At 47.7% G+C, this 16,386-nt stretch overlaps 2 protein-coding genes across 3 annotated transcripts in view; one reads left to right on the forward strand and one right to left on the reverse strand.

The window, feature by feature from the left end:
- Positions 1-14,312, reverse strand: part of LOC119437026 (piwi-like protein 1) — a 150,086-nt gene extending 135,774 nt beyond the window's left edge. For both annotated transcript variants that reach the window (XM_037704086.2, XM_049660232.1), the window contains exons 1-3: positions 14,147-14,312; positions 8,051-8,176; positions 1,985-2,189 (exon numbers count right to left, since the gene is read on the reverse strand). In XM_037704086.2, the coding sequence (XP_037560014.1) occupies positions 1,985-2,189; positions 8,051-8,176; positions 14,147-14,149 (334 nt within the window). In that variant the 5' untranslated portion in view covers positions 14,150-14,312. The remainder of the gene's footprint in view (positions 1-1,984; positions 2,190-8,050; positions 8,177-14,146) is intronic.
- Positions 14,313-14,581: 269 nt separating this feature from the next.
- The window catches only part of LOC119437029 (cytochrome c oxidase assembly protein COX18, mitochondrial), a 30,217-nt gene continuing 28,412 nt past the window's right edge, over positions 14,582-16,386 (forward strand). Inside the window, exon 1 of the mRNA XM_037704088.2 lies at positions 14,582-15,105. Within this exon, the coding sequence (XP_037560016.1) occupies positions 14,644-15,105 (462 nt within the window). The 5' untranslated portion in view covers positions 14,582-14,643. The remainder of the gene's footprint in view (positions 15,106-16,386) is intronic.

The following is a 16,386-nucleotide window of genomic DNA, read 5'->3' on the forward strand; positions in this document are numbered from 1 at the left end:
GGAAAATTAACGGGAGTCTGAAAAGATTGTATTATATCTGGTCCTGCACTATAAGCGGTTACGTTATAAGTGGTCTATACTGTACCTTCTTAACAATGCTATGCACCATGAACTTCCAAAGGGATAGGATTGGGTTGGATATTTTTGCCAATGTGGCCTGACAAAGTGCCGGATGCAGATAGAAACGGGGCACAACTGCAATTTCTGGGAGATTTTCCTGTCATCCGTAAAACCTATCATACCTGCCAAGTCTCCCCGATTATCCAGGAGACTGGATAATCGGGGAGACTTGGCAGGTATGATAGTGTAACAAAGTGCATTCATGCAGTATTCACGGAAGCCCTGTTCATTAGTGCCGTGCTGTGTTTAGCTCGTTCGTCTGATTGCGATTTCTTTGCATGTTGCATTTCGTGTGACAGCACAACCCACTCGATTGGTTACACGACTAAAATACTGGCTGAAATAACACTTTTTTTTTTGTCATGTGGCTGCTACACGACTTCAGCCCAAGTAAAAAAAAATAACTGCTCAGTTCGAGGATCGTAGGTACACATTGTGTCAGGTTTACGCCAGCCACTATCAATATGCTTCACAACATACAAGATGCTTCACTGCACAGCAAGCTCTAAGTGTTATCCCGATAGCTTTCCAGTGCTGCACCTAATTTACGAATCAAACCTTTTGATATGCAATTAAGCTTAATTATTGTGCACGAAAGCCGACTGGGGTTGCTTCAAAGAGCCCAAAAGCTTTGCAGGGTAACTGACCAACATGAATTTGCAACTTGAATTCTGAACAAAATTTAGCAGAAAAAGCCAATACAGTAGAACCTCGTTTGTACATTTTCGGGAGAAAAAAAAAAGCTAAAAATAAACATACGACCTGGGAAAACGTACGATCCGAATCCAGTAAAAATTGAGCCTGACAAGCCCATATTCAGGTGCAGCTTCATATGCACTGTGCTTTTGACATTTAGTTCGCGTTGAAACGAGAGACAGCGCGAAGGTCAATTTGCCCGCCGCCACTGGCGCACTTTCTCACTCCAGCGTTTTGACGAGTTTCCGCGATTATCGAGCTAGATGTGCTCATGTTTACCAGTCCGTGCGTGACACCATGCTTGTTTATTAAAGACAATAGTCCTTCTTGGGCTAATTAAACACGAGAAACTTCTATCTCACTCGATTCAACCGCCCTGCCAAAACCAGCCAAGCTACTAGTACCGGTGATACGGGGTCATACACATCAACATTACACAGCGCAAAGGAAACCCCAAGCCTATTGGAGGCAAAATATATGTACACAACCGTAATCCGCAGCGTTCATTAAATTAAAGATACACATTGGGCTGGTTTTTACATTAGTAAATCAAAAATCAACGCGTTAGAAATGGTGTCGAAGAGACGCTAGCGTTAAAAACAAGCCGACTGAAGCTGCGGCTCAGTAGTCGGCTTTAAGCCAACAGTAATAAAAGGTCCCAACAAATGGCGCGAGAGCAGGGCAAACGCGGGAAATTTGAATTGAATTCAGTAAAACCTCCAGTGCATCCATCATAATGGGAGAAGTGAGAGGGGAAGAGCGTGAGGGGGGAGAAGAGAGGGTGTTACGTATCAGGGGCGACATAAGACTATCGCATTTCGATGTCATTCGCAGCGAAGCAAGCAGATATGCGGCCAATTTTTTGCACACCTGAATGAGAATTTTTCGCTGCAGAACATATCACACGACCGCAGTTTGCCGAATGTGCTGCCGAAATACTGAATGTTGCTGCCGAATAATCGTATTTTCCGGGAACATATTACCACATTCCTCTATTGTGTTATTTTTATTTTTCGCAATTGCAAACGTAGGAGCCAGGAAATTGTATTAAGCGGGAACGTATCAATGAGGTTCTACTGTACACTACCCTTGTTAAAGGGCCACAGTCATTATCAGCACACATTAAAGAACACTGGCTGTGCAAAGAAATAAGAATGCAGTACTGTACCCGCTCTGGCTCCTGCTTGCTCTGAAGGGCTTGGGGTCAGCTGGCGTGCCATCATGCTCCCGGAATATGTGGCATGGCCCACCACCGGCACAGGAGACACACCAGGCGACTCCAGTGCGGGCGACAGTGATGTGCCGCTTGATCTACCTGAATCTGGGCTCGATGATAATGCACTGCTTCCACGGCCTGAATCAGGGCTATCAGCCTGTCATAAACAGATGAGATGGAAACAGAATTGAAACAATTTTGTTGATGGAAATCGTTGTAAGGGTACAATGCACTTTTGCATAAAACAGTGCATCACACAAAGTTTTTTCGAATCAAGCCCCCTAATATGCACCGCCACCTCAAGCACCTTTCATTTCATCCACAATGCTCACCTGGCCACAGAAGCGTTTCAAAGCATGAAAGCCTACTAAAGAGCTTAGTGCTGCAGTACATTATCAAATATAGTGGGGCACACAATATAGGTCCGTGTGCTGGCTATGCAATGCTTCCATCAATTCCAAATCTGAGACTAGACTGAAGGAACAGAAATTTCATTTTTCACAATGCCTGCATTCCAAAAACGTTTTGGGCAAGCGTAGCAAATGACCTGCTCAAGGGTTGCCCGCTCTATCGATTACATTAGAAATTTACCACTTCTAGTGCATGGTAAAAATACACAGGCTGGCATGGCTGTGTTAGGAAACTCCTATCGCCGGCCAGTGCTTAAGCCAAAATTACCAATGGTGAGGAGGTAGCCACTCTTCACATTGCACATCTGCAGGTGAGGTCCACTGAATGAATAATAAGCGCACCATTTCCCTTTAGTATATTCTTCCCCAGTTCTCCGATCTCACATTGGAAGTTGAGCAAGTTGGTGTTGGTGAAAAAGACAAGACAGCAACGACTATCAAATGAATTTTTATTTTTTCATTTGCCTCAGAGGCTGGTCGAAAGGCTCTGCCGGCATTGTCCCACAAGCTTTACAATTGTCCTGCACCTTGAGCTGCAAAAGCAGTAGCTGTTGTGGAACCTTGCACCTCTTTTTTTTTTTTCAGACGATCCAAAACAGGGCACAAAACATGCGAAATATCATGCCGTCATCAGGATGGTCTTCACAGGTGTGTGTATGAAGGCTCCTTAAAACCCTGCCCTTGATGCAACCTCTACCACACACACCTGTATTCTTTATCTCGTAGTTTCATTCCTTTCTTGCATAATTATGTCCCTAAATGCTCACTGACTAGTTGCTATCCAGCAGGACTGTTTTAGGAACCTATGCAGTATGAATTTTACTGCTGGACCATACGAATCCCAGCTTAACAAAATTGACAATTTAACAAAGTTCCTAACTTCAAGTACGACTTCGTTAAATAAAGGTTTAATTGAATCTAAATTATGGGGTTTTATGAGCCAAAACCACGATCTCATTACGAGACAGACTGTAGTGGGGGACTCCGGAATAATTTGGACCACCTGGGGCCCTTTAATGTGTCCCTTAAGTACACAGGCGTTTTCGCATTTCGCCCCCATTGAAATGCTCCGCCGTGGCCGGGATTCGATCCCTCGACATCGTGCTTAGCAGCTGTGGAGATGGGTTTGCACAGGGCTTACCCTACGAGCGACAGTCAGGAAAGGGCATGACGCTCCTCCACTCCGCAACACACCAAGACACTACGATAGGGTTCGTCGACTCTCCGACACGGCGCAGAGAAGGCTCCGGAGTCAGATCGCCAACAACCACGGGTTTATTCACCCAAGATACAGCACAGTGCAACAATCATGGCGCTTACGAGCCAAGGCTCACCGCAAGACCGATCGAGTACGCGCGCCTGTTGCGCTAGGGCTAACCGGGTAGCGGTCCGCCAAGCGTGAGAACGAGTAACCACCTCGTTGCGGGCCTGTGAGCATCTGCCGGGGCAAGGAAGCGCTCAGCGGACGAGAGCTCGGGTGGAGAGGGTGCCCGGGGGCCGCCACTCGAGAGGCCAATCAGGGCACGTCCCGGTGACATATTTTCGCGGGGCAAGTCCAATCCCGGGGGGCAGAAGCACGGTTTGCGCGAGAAAGTAAGTCCAGCGCTAGCCTTGTCCGCCATGTTGCCGTTACGGCAGCGGCTCCCGGAGATCAAGCTAAGCGCCACGCACGAGCTGGGGGACGAGGCGTGGGAAGGCACCTCGATCCCCACATTCCCCCCTCCTAAAGACCGAGGCCAGCCTCCAAAGGTGGCTGACCGAGGCCAAGTGGCAAGGTTGACCGAGCCAAAGAGGGCTAAGCCAACGGGGCAAAGTCCAAGAGGGTGTTGTCGTCTTCACTTGATACGAAGCCAGGGGCTTGCCTTGGCTACCAAAGTTCCGCAAACTGGAAGGACCCACTGCCAGGAGGAAGAGTCGGCAGCCCAGGAAGGACGGGGCGGGGCAGCACCATGGTTCAGCCAGCAACACTCGAGGTCCGCCAGACAGGAGCAGCCAGGAACGCACGAGGGGTGGCTGCCATTTTGGCGCAGCAGCCACCACAGAAGTCACTGGGCTCCACGGATTGCGCAGGATCAGCAGGCCGGGATGACTGGCAGCCAGGTTAGCCGCGGAAGCCGAAGTGACCCTCCTCGGCCAGGGGTCAGCGCTTGAATGGGCGGGCCAGCTGCAGTTTGATGCAGCCTAGGCGGCAGAAGGCAAGGCGGCCCGAGTTCGGGGCCCCCAAGGCGTGAGTCAGTCATGGCGGAAGGAACAGGAGCAGCAGGCCTTGAGGTCAGCAACAGACTGGCATGGTAGGGCCAGGGACAGCTGGCTTCGTGGTCAGCCAGACTGCAGGCACAGTGGAGCCAGGCGCAGGGAGAAGACTTGACGCAAGAGAAAGGACAGGAAAGCCCCCCCCGGCATGGGGAACCAGCGCAGGCCAGAAGGCGCTACGGCAGTTTGAGTGTGCAGCTGAAATATGCTGACACCATCCGATAGGGCGGCCACTAAAATAGTACCACATTTCGGATGCTAACAGATGCACGGCTGTATCAATGTTTGCTTTAGTTCTGTGTGTCCAGTCAAGCTCTGGCTGTGTACTGCCATACCGATGCGCGCTGGAGAAGCGCATGCGCTCATGCGTTTTAGTACGCCGGTTCCCAGTCAGGCCAAAATCTGGACACACGTACCTCAAGATGAGTGATGAAATTGATGACGCGAAATTGCAGCATGGGTGCCGCTGAAAACTGTTTCCACAGCGCTCGCTACGCTGTGTGTTCCGGTGCTGCAGCTGGCACGCGAAGTTTCAGCGCTGGTTGCCCATAGCCGGCGTGCCAAGAAAGCTGCCCACCTGGCTGACTGCCCAAAAAGGGGCGTTTGCCAGGCTGAGGCTTGGGCAACACATGAGAGTTTATACTAGGCCACATGGGCCTGTCACCGCTTCGATGTGCACCTTCGCACCGTACCTGCATTTCTGCATTCACTGGCATGGTAGGGAATAAGGTCCAGCTACCTGTTAGTGGGAGAAAGCTGACAAGGCGCCTCAAAAGGCGGGTGAGCACAAGAGGGTATATTAGGCCAAAAGGGCCTGTCACCGCTTCAACATGCGCCCTCACACCGTAGTTGTGTTTCTCAGTTAACCGGCGTGGTAGGGAATAAGGCCCGGTTAGCTCAGTCGGTAGAGCATGAGACAATCTCAGGGTCGTGGGTTCGGGCCCCACGTTGGGCGCCAGTTATGTGGAGATGGGTTTGCACAGGGCTTACCCTACGAGCGACGGTCAGGAAAGGGCACGACGCTCCTCCACTCCGCAATGCACAAAGGCATTAGTTACGTCAGGAGTCCTCGACTCTCCGACACGGCGCAGAGAAGGCTCCAGAGTAAGATCGCCAACAAAACACGGGTTTATTCACCCAAGATACGGCACAGTGCGACAGTCACGGCGCTTACGGGCCAAGGCTCACCGCAAGACCGATCGAGTACGCGCGCCCGCTACGCTAGGGTTAACCGGGCAGCGGTCCGCCAAGCACGAGAACGAGGAGTCGCGAGTACAAAGGTCTTATGTAACCACCTCGTTGCAGGCCTGTGAGCATCTGCCGTGGCGAGGAAGCACTCAGTGGGCGAGAGTTCGGGTGGAGAAGTTGCCAGGGGCCGCCGCTCGGGAGGCCAATCGGGGCGCATCCCGATGACGTGTTCTCGCGGGGCAAGTGCAATCCGGGGGGGGGGGGGGGGGAACCACGGTTTGCCACGAAAGTAGGTTCGGCACGCTAGCATTTGTCCGCCATGTTGCCATTACAGCGGCGGTTCCCGGAGATCGAGCTAAGCGCCACGCGCGAGCTGGGGGACAAGGCACGGGAAGGCAGCTCGATCCCCACACAGCCCAACACCATAGCCACTAAGCAACCACGACAGGTCGTTCAATCGCATCTACTCACGGGACTGAACTACGCGAAGGTCTATGCAGGAAGTTGTAGAGCAATTGTTGAAGTTTTGGCTCAACTACTACATGACACGATAAGAAGAATGTGTTGCGGAAACACTGAAATCAAACAGACCAGCGATAAGACAAACGTGCATAGCACCAGCACCTTGAGTGCCATGCCTTCATGTATATAAGCTTAATTAAATCAAGGAACTACTATTTTCTCATGCCCTAATAAAGTTAACCCTTCCCCTACCGAGATTTTTGGCCAAAAATAATACAAGAATACCGATTTCTTTATTGGCCTAAGTATTTATACGCATCTTGAAACCAACCAAAATATACCCCAACACACTTTATTTTGTAAGATACACAGAAAATATTTTTTTGAAAATATGGAGAGAGGGTTGGCTTCACTGCACTGCACCAGCAGAGATTTTCCGGTTTTCTGTAGTAATACCGCGCACAGTTTCCATCCTCTGTCATGGGTACCTTTATGCCAGGCACGGCCGTGAAAAACCTAGGATGTGGCGATGGGGGGGGGGGGGGGCTCTTTACATCTATCGGCGTCCACTGCCAACATGTCGAGACGCTGTTGTCATCAGAGTCCGATGATTCCGAGAAGATATGCTGCTCAGTATCCTCGCTGCCACTCTCGGAGAAGAACCTCGGAGAAGACTCTGAGAAGGAACTACGAGCCCGACAAAACATCCGCAAACTTTTTTTTTTTTCCGGTGCGGAGCCGTTGCAGGCACGCACACCCACAGAGGAGGACGCCATTTTTAAATCCTAGTTGCCAGCATCGAACGTTTTTCGGCCAAGATGCAAGCTCTGAGCGCATCTATTTTTTTGCTTTGCCATCTGTTTAAGCCAAAGAGAAGTAAGCAAAATTCATCAGGGTAGCTTGAAGGCAGCAGTGCGCAAGCGCTTGTTTCAGCGTGGACAAGCCCAGCGCTTGTTCGGTGGGAGCGATACAAACCGTGTGGACTAGCTCCGCTCGTCTACGGTAGGGAAAGGGTTAAAGGGGCCCTGAACCACCCCTCGGGCTTCGTGAAATAACATAGTCCACGGGTAGCATACGCTGCTGTGAACATCTCTGCCAGGTTTTGCTGCCGTACACAGTACGTGGAGCTCGCAATCCCCCCCCCCCCCCCCCCCCCCCCGGAGCGCAAGGTCACCTTTCTCCCAAACGCTCCTTTCAACAGAAGCCTATTCATCACTCTCTTCTGGACGCTTTATTTAGTAAAAAAAGCAGATTCCCGTACGTGGTGGCTGCTATTAGTAGCTGCGGTCGGCTACATAGCGTAGATACCAAGGCCGCCACGAGTCCACTGGCTAAGCGCACTGCAGCTCGCTGAGGACAACCACGTTTGGCTTATGTTTAGCGCATCGTAGGCACCAAAATCTGAAGTCGTGGTGCCTACATTAACATTAAAAATGAAATTTGAACTGCGCACCACTGGCAACAGCGTTGTGGCCATGCCCCACTCTGCCATAGCTTTTGCAGTGCACGGCATTGAGAAACAAGAGCACAGCAGAGGCCGTGTTTGATTGCCAATAACTTTGCTTCTGCAGAACTCATTGAAGTACTTTTCGCGGCAAAGTATTTCAGAAATAGCCCGTTTTTACTTTAAATGCCTTTCTCCCCTTCAATAAAAAGCGGTTCAGGGCCCCTTTAAAAAAAAGTGTAGGGGTCAGAAACTGCGTACCTTGGGAGCAGCTTCTTCAGCTGCATCAGAGCCAGGGCGCCTGGTTTGTTTCTGCAAGGCAGCAAGGAGCAGTGCTCCACGGCCACCACGACCACAGCCAATAAAGGGCTCATCCTCATTGGAGGCCTGTGTTAAAAAAGTCAGCATAATTGTCACACAAAGGATTTACAACCCTTGCACCATCTGCATGAGGCTAAAAGATAAAAAAATCTGCTACTGCAGTTGACAATAAAACAATGTTCAAGAATGGGAGGGAAAAACAAGCGAAGAAAACAATGAAGAGTGCAGATGCGATAAAGAATGTTATCAAATTAACCCCTTAACACATGGTGTGGTAGCACCATCATATATACAGGGTTCGTTTTCAGGCTGCATTTTTTTGCAGCCTGAAAAACCGGGTGCTATTAATACATTGCATTCGAGTTTTCTTTTTGGGTATCACAAGCTCCTTAACGCAAATGCATTAAAACTAGGGATCTGTTTCAAGCTGGTAATTGGGGGGACATCTCGATTTTCTAGCAAATACTCCGCGGCGTTGAGAGATTATAAATAATGACAGTAAAAAGCACTGATAATTTTTATCTTGCCCTTCTACTGTGCGCGGATGAAGGGCGATTGATAGTGCATTTCACAGGCTGCATGCGCAAAGTCCGTGCAGCGTAATAAAATAGGTTGGCATGTGGCATTGAAATTTGGGGTGAAACCGGGTTCAACACGATTCTCCTGAAACATGCTCGGGGAGTAAAAATCAGGTTTTATCCGAAAACGAACAACCCTACATATATAATATGCATTAAAAACTGACTATGTACTCAAACAGAAAGAAAATTTTATACCCGTGTCACACGGGCGTTTCGAAGGCCTTCCAACCGATAGTCAGTTGACTCAAAGGTCAAGTTCGAACTGCTACACAAGCGGTTTCGAAGGCCGTCGAGTCAATAGTCTATCGAGTCAACGGAGCACTCCACAACTCTATCGAAATCTCGATGGCCTTTGGAAGCAGGAAACAGCGCGAACATGCCCTCTCGTTCACAGTGTGCTCGTATGGTTAGAAAGAACAAATCGAACCAAAATGCTCTAAAAACACTATATACGAGTGTTATTAATTATTCAATAAAGTATTTTTACCACTTGACATGTGCAAACTGTACATACTCTCGACAATAGCGACGTGCTTGTGTTCATTCCTTTCTCCATGTTGTCTAGTACACTCTCCCTCTACTTAATGTGCTGCCGGCTGCCGTCATATCGCCGCCATTTCGCCGTACAAACATAAAAGAAATTATAGTGCTTTTAAGTGGTTTTAATGTTGTTTAACTTTTGGTGACATGAAAACGAAAATAAAGATCCGCAGCGCCACACAATTTTCCGAGAAACGCCTGAACCACTCAACGGCCTTTCAAATGTGCCGTGTAGCAGCGCGACAACTCCTTTGAGTCGATAGAGTTGTGGCGTTTCGAAGGCCGTTGACTGGAAGGCCTTCCAAATATGCCCGTGTGACACAGGTATTAGATAATTACCGGGAATCTGTATCATGTCTAGCAATAAAATACACAGCAATCAAAACTAAAGAAAAAAATTTTTTCGTGTTGAAAGCACTCTTGAAAATAAGTGCTGCTGCCAGAGATTACACAACATACAAAAAGTTAGTAAATGAACAGGTTATTTTGACAATTTTTACCCCCCCCCCCCGCCCCTTGAAATCAGCACACATAAAATACCAGGTGTTTGCTGTTTATCAACCTATCATACTGTACTGAACGAGATACTCATTCAGCTAGTTCTGCGAGACAAGCATTAATTGCTGCAGCATTTATGACACAGCATGCAGTTACAGGTTGTTTCCATGAGAACAAATTTTGGCAGCTATATGTAATATTTTACTGACTACACCTATTGGTTTTTGTGCAATTCGAATGCCTTATCTCATATAGTCATGAAAAATGCCAGCAGCTGCATAATTCATACGTGTTACGCCAAAATGTTTGGTTATAAAATCATAACTATGTGTTCCTTTAAACTGAGCTCTTGTTTAGGCGTATCTGGCCTAAACAAAACCTATTTTATAAGGAAATAAATTTTCCTGCAGCAAGGGGTTAAGTAGGGCTGCAGAAGTCACTGGGTGGCAACATACAGCCAGCCTGCAGCACACAACTTCAGCTACATCATAAGGGGCCAAGGAATGCTGCGAGCTCACTCTGCACAAAGCCTGCACTGCACAAATCGAATGGCAACATGTAGATGCTGCCTCGTTGCACTGGTGACATGAATAGCGAGGTGCCGTTATTTCCTGAATTAGTGCAAGAAGTGCAGTGCAAGCAAACAGCATAAGCCTTATGCTTGCCAAGTAAAAAAAAAAAAAAAAAACAGATCTGAACTTCTTAAACAATGTTCAAACACATGGATGGCACTTAAATTGCTGGAGTGGACTGTGGTGGCGTAACACTGATACAAGAGCACCATCCTGGCAATAGTGAAGCCACCGTGGCACACAAATTTTAAAGAAAGGCATGCAAAACAAGGCTAGGGAAGCAAGCATAATGAAATGTGCATTTTGTGTGCAGTGGATGATACGACTAGTATAGAATAATGCATGACGCATCGCTACAAAATACCGGCCCAGCATAACCCCAGTTTGGCATTCTGGAACGTTTGTTTATCCCCTTTAATGACAGCACATAAAAATACCCCCCAAGTATTTTTATTTCCTTTTAAATGTGCAACACACAGAGAATAAGTTATAATCAATGAAAAGAAAATATTTTGCAAAATGTTTTTAGCCCAATTACGGGGAAACCCCAGACAGAAAACGAAATTGGCTTCACCCCAAGTTACCTAAGGCTTCGTTAGGAATTTATACAGACAGCTCTTGAACATGTGAATCAGGTGTACATTTTATTTGCTTTACAGCCCATGTGCGACACCACTGCTGCGCAATATCATGTATCGGTATGGCTCCTCTGACCATGCTTTCAAGACAAAGCAAGTAGCGTGCCAACCTTCTTCCTAATCCTGTGTTCCTGCTCTAAACCTAAAAATTATACTTGATACCTGTCATTTAATGTTGGCCGAAGACATTCAGCCAGGAACTTTGTACTCAATACCAAAGCTCAGCAAGAAAACATTTTTCTGGTATGTTGCCTGTATGTGAGACTTATCAATAAAGGGTTATATGAAGTCAAGGAAAGCATAGGGGAAGTTATGTGTAGGTTTTATTAAAGTGCGCCAAAAGGAAATGGAAGTGGATGAAAGAACCTGCCCTCAGCGGGAGCCGAGCCCACAACCTCCCCACTATGCATGCAATGCACTACGAATTGTGCTACGGCAGCGTTTGTTCCCACGTCCACATTTTCAGCTATTTATGCATGTATATGTAACCCTGGGAGTGTTTTAACGCCGCGGCCGCCGCTTTCGCCCACATCCATCTAGTCTGCGTACGTTTGTCGGCGTGGTGGCACTCATTATCGCACCGTTTCGAGCGGTATGTTCATTCATTGTCCCACCCGTCATCAAAAGTGTTCATTTCTCGCAACTTCGCATGTCATCTGCGACCTTCGGTAAATTCCTCGCTGGCGTTCTGCAATTCTCCTACACGGGCACAGTAGCGCAGAGTCACAGGTTGGTACCTAGGCGTGATTATATTTCTTAAATAGCTTTTATTTACAGGTTGTAATAACATTTCATCATTTTGTATTATTGGCGGCGCCTCCAGTACACCAAAGCTAAAACCCGGGCCGGCCCTTGTGTTGGGGCTTGCCGAAGCCTGCGCGTCCTACGCGAGACCTATGCTCCCCAATCTATTGTCGGGACGAGAAAAGCACCGCGCAACGAAAAAAGCGCCCTGCGACTTCTGCAACATACCGCGCCCGTGCGAGGAGAATTACGGAGTGCCAACGAGGAATCTGCCCAACTTTTTTTCTGCCATGGCAGTGGGAGAAGAAATTGTTGATATTTCTACCTACTTTTTTTCCTAGAAATGGACAATGATTAAACGGAAGGAGCGGACACCTCGGAAGCAGCGGTGGTGGGTTCACCCGGCTTTGCAAAAGCGCCCAAGTTGGGTTACGCCAAGGCTTCGTTGCCGCACCTCCGGTCGCGCGACGTTGAATGCTATAGCATGTATTACTGACAGTATGTTTTAGTACCACTCTTATCATAGAGCAAGTGGTGGATCTAGATCGCGTCGAGCACCATCGCAGCCTACACTTTTGGTACCATGTACAATTTTATGACTGAATGTTTAGATGCTAGTGGAGCTTCCGGTCAAGCGGAACGACTTTCCACCACGTTTCCGCTACGCCATGGCGAAAAAAATCGGTCCGAGACCGATTTTGCTCGCCTCCTGGTTTTCCGCCCGCTTTGGCGCCTAGGCGAGCGGATTTTTTGAAGTTTTTGCCGCTTCCGCCTGGTTCGAGACCAAGTGTGAACGTAGCCTGAAACAGGATTGCGAATTTCGCATCTGCGAAAAACGCACTGCAAAATCGCACCATGGGAAACGGGCTTAACTTCCAATCGAGGACCGAATCGAATGGGGCAATATTCGATTCGTTATTTGCAAGATCCCAATATTCGAACTTTGTGCGGAACGGTGACGCATCGTTTCCTTTGCTCCTTTTTTTTTTTTTTTAACCAACCTAAACATTTTGTAATGTTGCTAGCAATAAGCATCCAATCGCTTCAATGTGGTCCTTCAAAAAACTATTTTTTGCGGAACGGTGACGCATCGTTCCCTTTGCTCCTTTTTTTAACCAACATAAACATGTTGTAATGTTGCTAGCAACAAGCGTCCAATCACTTCACTGTGGTGCTTCAAAAAACTATCTGTACTGGCTTTTCCATGTATGTATGAAACACCGTATAGAGCGAAACTTATCATCCAGGTAATTTTATTGAAAGATTCCTCTTTCCACGTTCGCCTCTGCCAATTTGCAGCTAAGCAACACCTTCGAAAAAACGGTGCCTCGCAGTCTCAAACAATGTTACGAAGGACTGTTTTCATCAACTTTTCGTTCACATTTAAATTTATGCTGACAAGCAACCGGATAAATTTAATTTGAGAGTAGCACCTACACAGTCAGTGCGCGTTTCAGGTGTATGTTTCGGTGCGCGTTGCACAGAACGCCGCTCTTGCTCGCGCCTATCTTAACACTTAAATATCTCGAAGTTTGAACATACAAGGTAACGAAGGACTGTTTTCATCAACTTTTCGTTCACATTTAAATTTATGCTGACAAGCAACAGGATAAATTTAATTTGAGAGTAGCACCTACACAGTCAGTGCGCGTTTCAGGTGTATGTTTCGGTGCGCGTTGCACAGAACGCCGCTCTTGCTCGCGCCTATCTTAACACTTAAATATCTCGAAGTTTGAACATACAAGGTAACGAAGGACTGTTTTCATCAACTTTTCCGTTCACATTTAAATTTATGCTGACAAGCAACAGGATAAATTTAATTTGAGAGTAGCACCTGCACAGTCAGTGCGCGTTGCACTGAATGTCGCTCTTGCTCGAGCCTATCTTAACACTTAAATATCTCGAAGTTTGAACATCGGAGTCTCCGTTTACTCCAACACGGCTCAGTACCCTAAGACAACTACATAACTGGTTTAAGAACTGACAGCGGCGCTAAAAATCGTACAAAAGACGAAATCAACGCTAGGCCTACTGCCTTCGGGTAGTATTGAATGGACGCGTATAAACTTTGCGCAACAATTTGCCAATAATACTAGGCTCTCTATATGCACTTGTAATCAAGGACAAAGCATATTTTAAATATCGTCATTTTTAAAGGTATTTTATGACTAATAACGTATTTCCCACACTTGTACCGCGTTTGCCGTCAGCTGCACGAGCGCGAGTCATTATTCAAGTGACACAAACGCCGGGGAAAAAAAATTATGCACAAGAAAGATCGCTACGGAGTTGGCACATGCAGGTTGGTTTAAAAAGAAAAAAAAAAAAAGACGTATGCACAAGTGAACAAGAATTCGGCGCTGCCTAAACAAGGGAGCCGTGCCCTGCGTTTCACGCACGATAGGTACCGCCGTCAACGTGACGTTTACTTCCGTGAACCACTCGAAAAAAATTCAGCCTTACCATGTTAATTCACGTTGAGGCCGACTTTACGACAGTTTGTCTTTTGCAACAAAGATGCCGCCCAGCTGATGTTCTGTGCCTTAATCACGCAAACGTTCGAGAGACGCGCCGACCGGCACTTTCCGCCGTAGACAGCCGTGCAATGTGCGATTTTGTTTACGCGTACCTTGCTGGTGCACGGAGGATGAGGAGGATAGGGAGGGAGGGGGAGTTGTTTGATACACGAAATGCACGAGGTGGATTGAAGTGTAGAAAAAGGGCTATCACGTCACCTTGTCATTTTTCCAATCTTTCTGCACCGTGACTGTTTACGCCCTCAGACTCCAGCACTTTTTTTTTTCTGAAACAAATTATGCATTTGGTGTGTAATACACTTTGACACACAACAATGTGTGAACCACGTGGTGTGAACTTTGGCTTTGCGGGAGAGGTAAAGTCGGTAAGGTAGCCGAGACAAGCCACGTTTGGAACGAACGAAAACTCAAAATGAAGTCAAAATGTTTCGTTTTTCAATAGTGCGGTCACACCTCGACGCGTGCTTTACGTGTACTTCCTCCGCTGGTCGCTATTCTTGCCTAGCCGTAGATCGCGCAAAGTGCTTGAAGAAGAGAGCGCCGGCATCTTGCCACAGTATATTCATAGTTCGGGATTTCTCGCTGCAATCATGGGCGCAAACTTTGTCGCAGTCAACACCCGTAGCGTACGCGCAGGACTTGCTGGACGCAGCGCATTCAGCAAGTGGACTTTCGTGGGGCTCGACCATTGTGCTCACGTCCCTAGCCCTCCGAGTGGCTGTCACGCTGCCACTCGCTGTCTACCAACACCACGTGCTTGCCAGATTCGCCAACCTGGATCGTGAAATGGCTAGCATTGCCCATGAGCTGAAGCGCGAGACGACGCAAGCTGTGCGCATGTTTAATCTCACTGAGAAGCAAGCTCGGCATCTCTACCGTATAAACGTGCGTTTCTCGAGTAGTTGCACATGAGCATGCTCGCTACGTAGAACGCGGTGTCGGTGTGTAGTGTTGCACTGTCTAAACAGACGGCGACCACCGTGGTCCCGAGTGTCTGTCATTCGCAGTGTAGTGTGGATCGTTGTTCTCAATGCAATGATATGCTATGCTGCATGACGCATTTGAGCATTCTGACCTCACGCGACGTTGAAGGTATTCGGAAGTCTGAAAGCCTATTTAACGTCAACCCTATTTTGTGTTTTAGGTTTGATCTGTATAACTTTGAAGAATGCAAATTCCACTGCTTGGCATATGTTTTAGGTACTTCGTATCTCATTTTGTAGTCCACAATCACTGACGAAGGTGATATTACAATCCGGAATCGACAGCACTGAAGTCAGTCAAGGTCGTAAGCTCGACTGCGCATGTTTTCGATTACGCCTCAATCAAAATGGACAGGATGGCACAAGCAAGTAGTCGCAGATGTCTCCCTAATTCTCAGTGGCATGCTTCAGAATGTTGTAGCCCTACAGTTGTCCCTGTACAAGACTTCCATGAGCTCTATTGAGGACCCTGGTCTTCCACAGGAAAACTTGAGAAACAATGTTCTTGGCGTAAGACAGACTTAGATGCAGTCATTGCATGTCAGAATAATAATGAATTTAGTGCCAAAAACACGCTCGTCCTGTAATTATGTCCTCCCCTCTCTCTGATAGTGTTTTTGGCACTAAATTCATTATTATTCGACAGTTACAAAGGTTTGGGGCTGGGCATTCCGTTGTCATGGTCCAACAAGCATGCTATTCCCATAGTGGCGAAGAGTAGGAGCGTATTTATTGTACCTACCCCACATCTGCAAACTCTGTTGCAAGAGCCCCAAGCTCCGCAAGTCCTGCAAGAGACTATCCCGAACCACAATCCTCACATGCTAGAATCCCAGCAGTCAGTATAGCCAATAATTTGGTTGCCGTTGTAGTAAAGTGACTAGTAGAGTAAGGGGGCAGATTTATTGATGTGAAAGCGTCAGATGGTTTGTTGAGCCAAAAATACGGCATCCCGCATCTGTAGCAGCACATAAATTCCCATTGGCTGCGATGCTACGACACGAGTGCACCTTGACGGATGTGAGTGGGTGAAAGGGAACACCTGCTGGCCGCAGTAGTGCTTCAGCTGTTCCGTGAGGGGAGAGGGCATCGCTATGACGCCAAATCACCCTCGCTCTCGAAAGCATGTGCTTTCTGCGCATTCCTTGTCTGCGCAAGCTCGTGCCTGCGTTCCAACTGCGCC

The sequence above is a fragment of the Dermacentor silvarum genome, chromosome 1 (genome assembly GCF_013339745.2).
Source record: "Dermacentor silvarum isolate Dsil-2018 chromosome 1, BIME_Dsil_1.4, whole genome shotgun sequence".
Lineage (NCBI taxonomy): Eukaryota > Metazoa > Arthropoda > Arachnida > Ixodida > Ixodidae > Dermacentor > Dermacentor silvarum.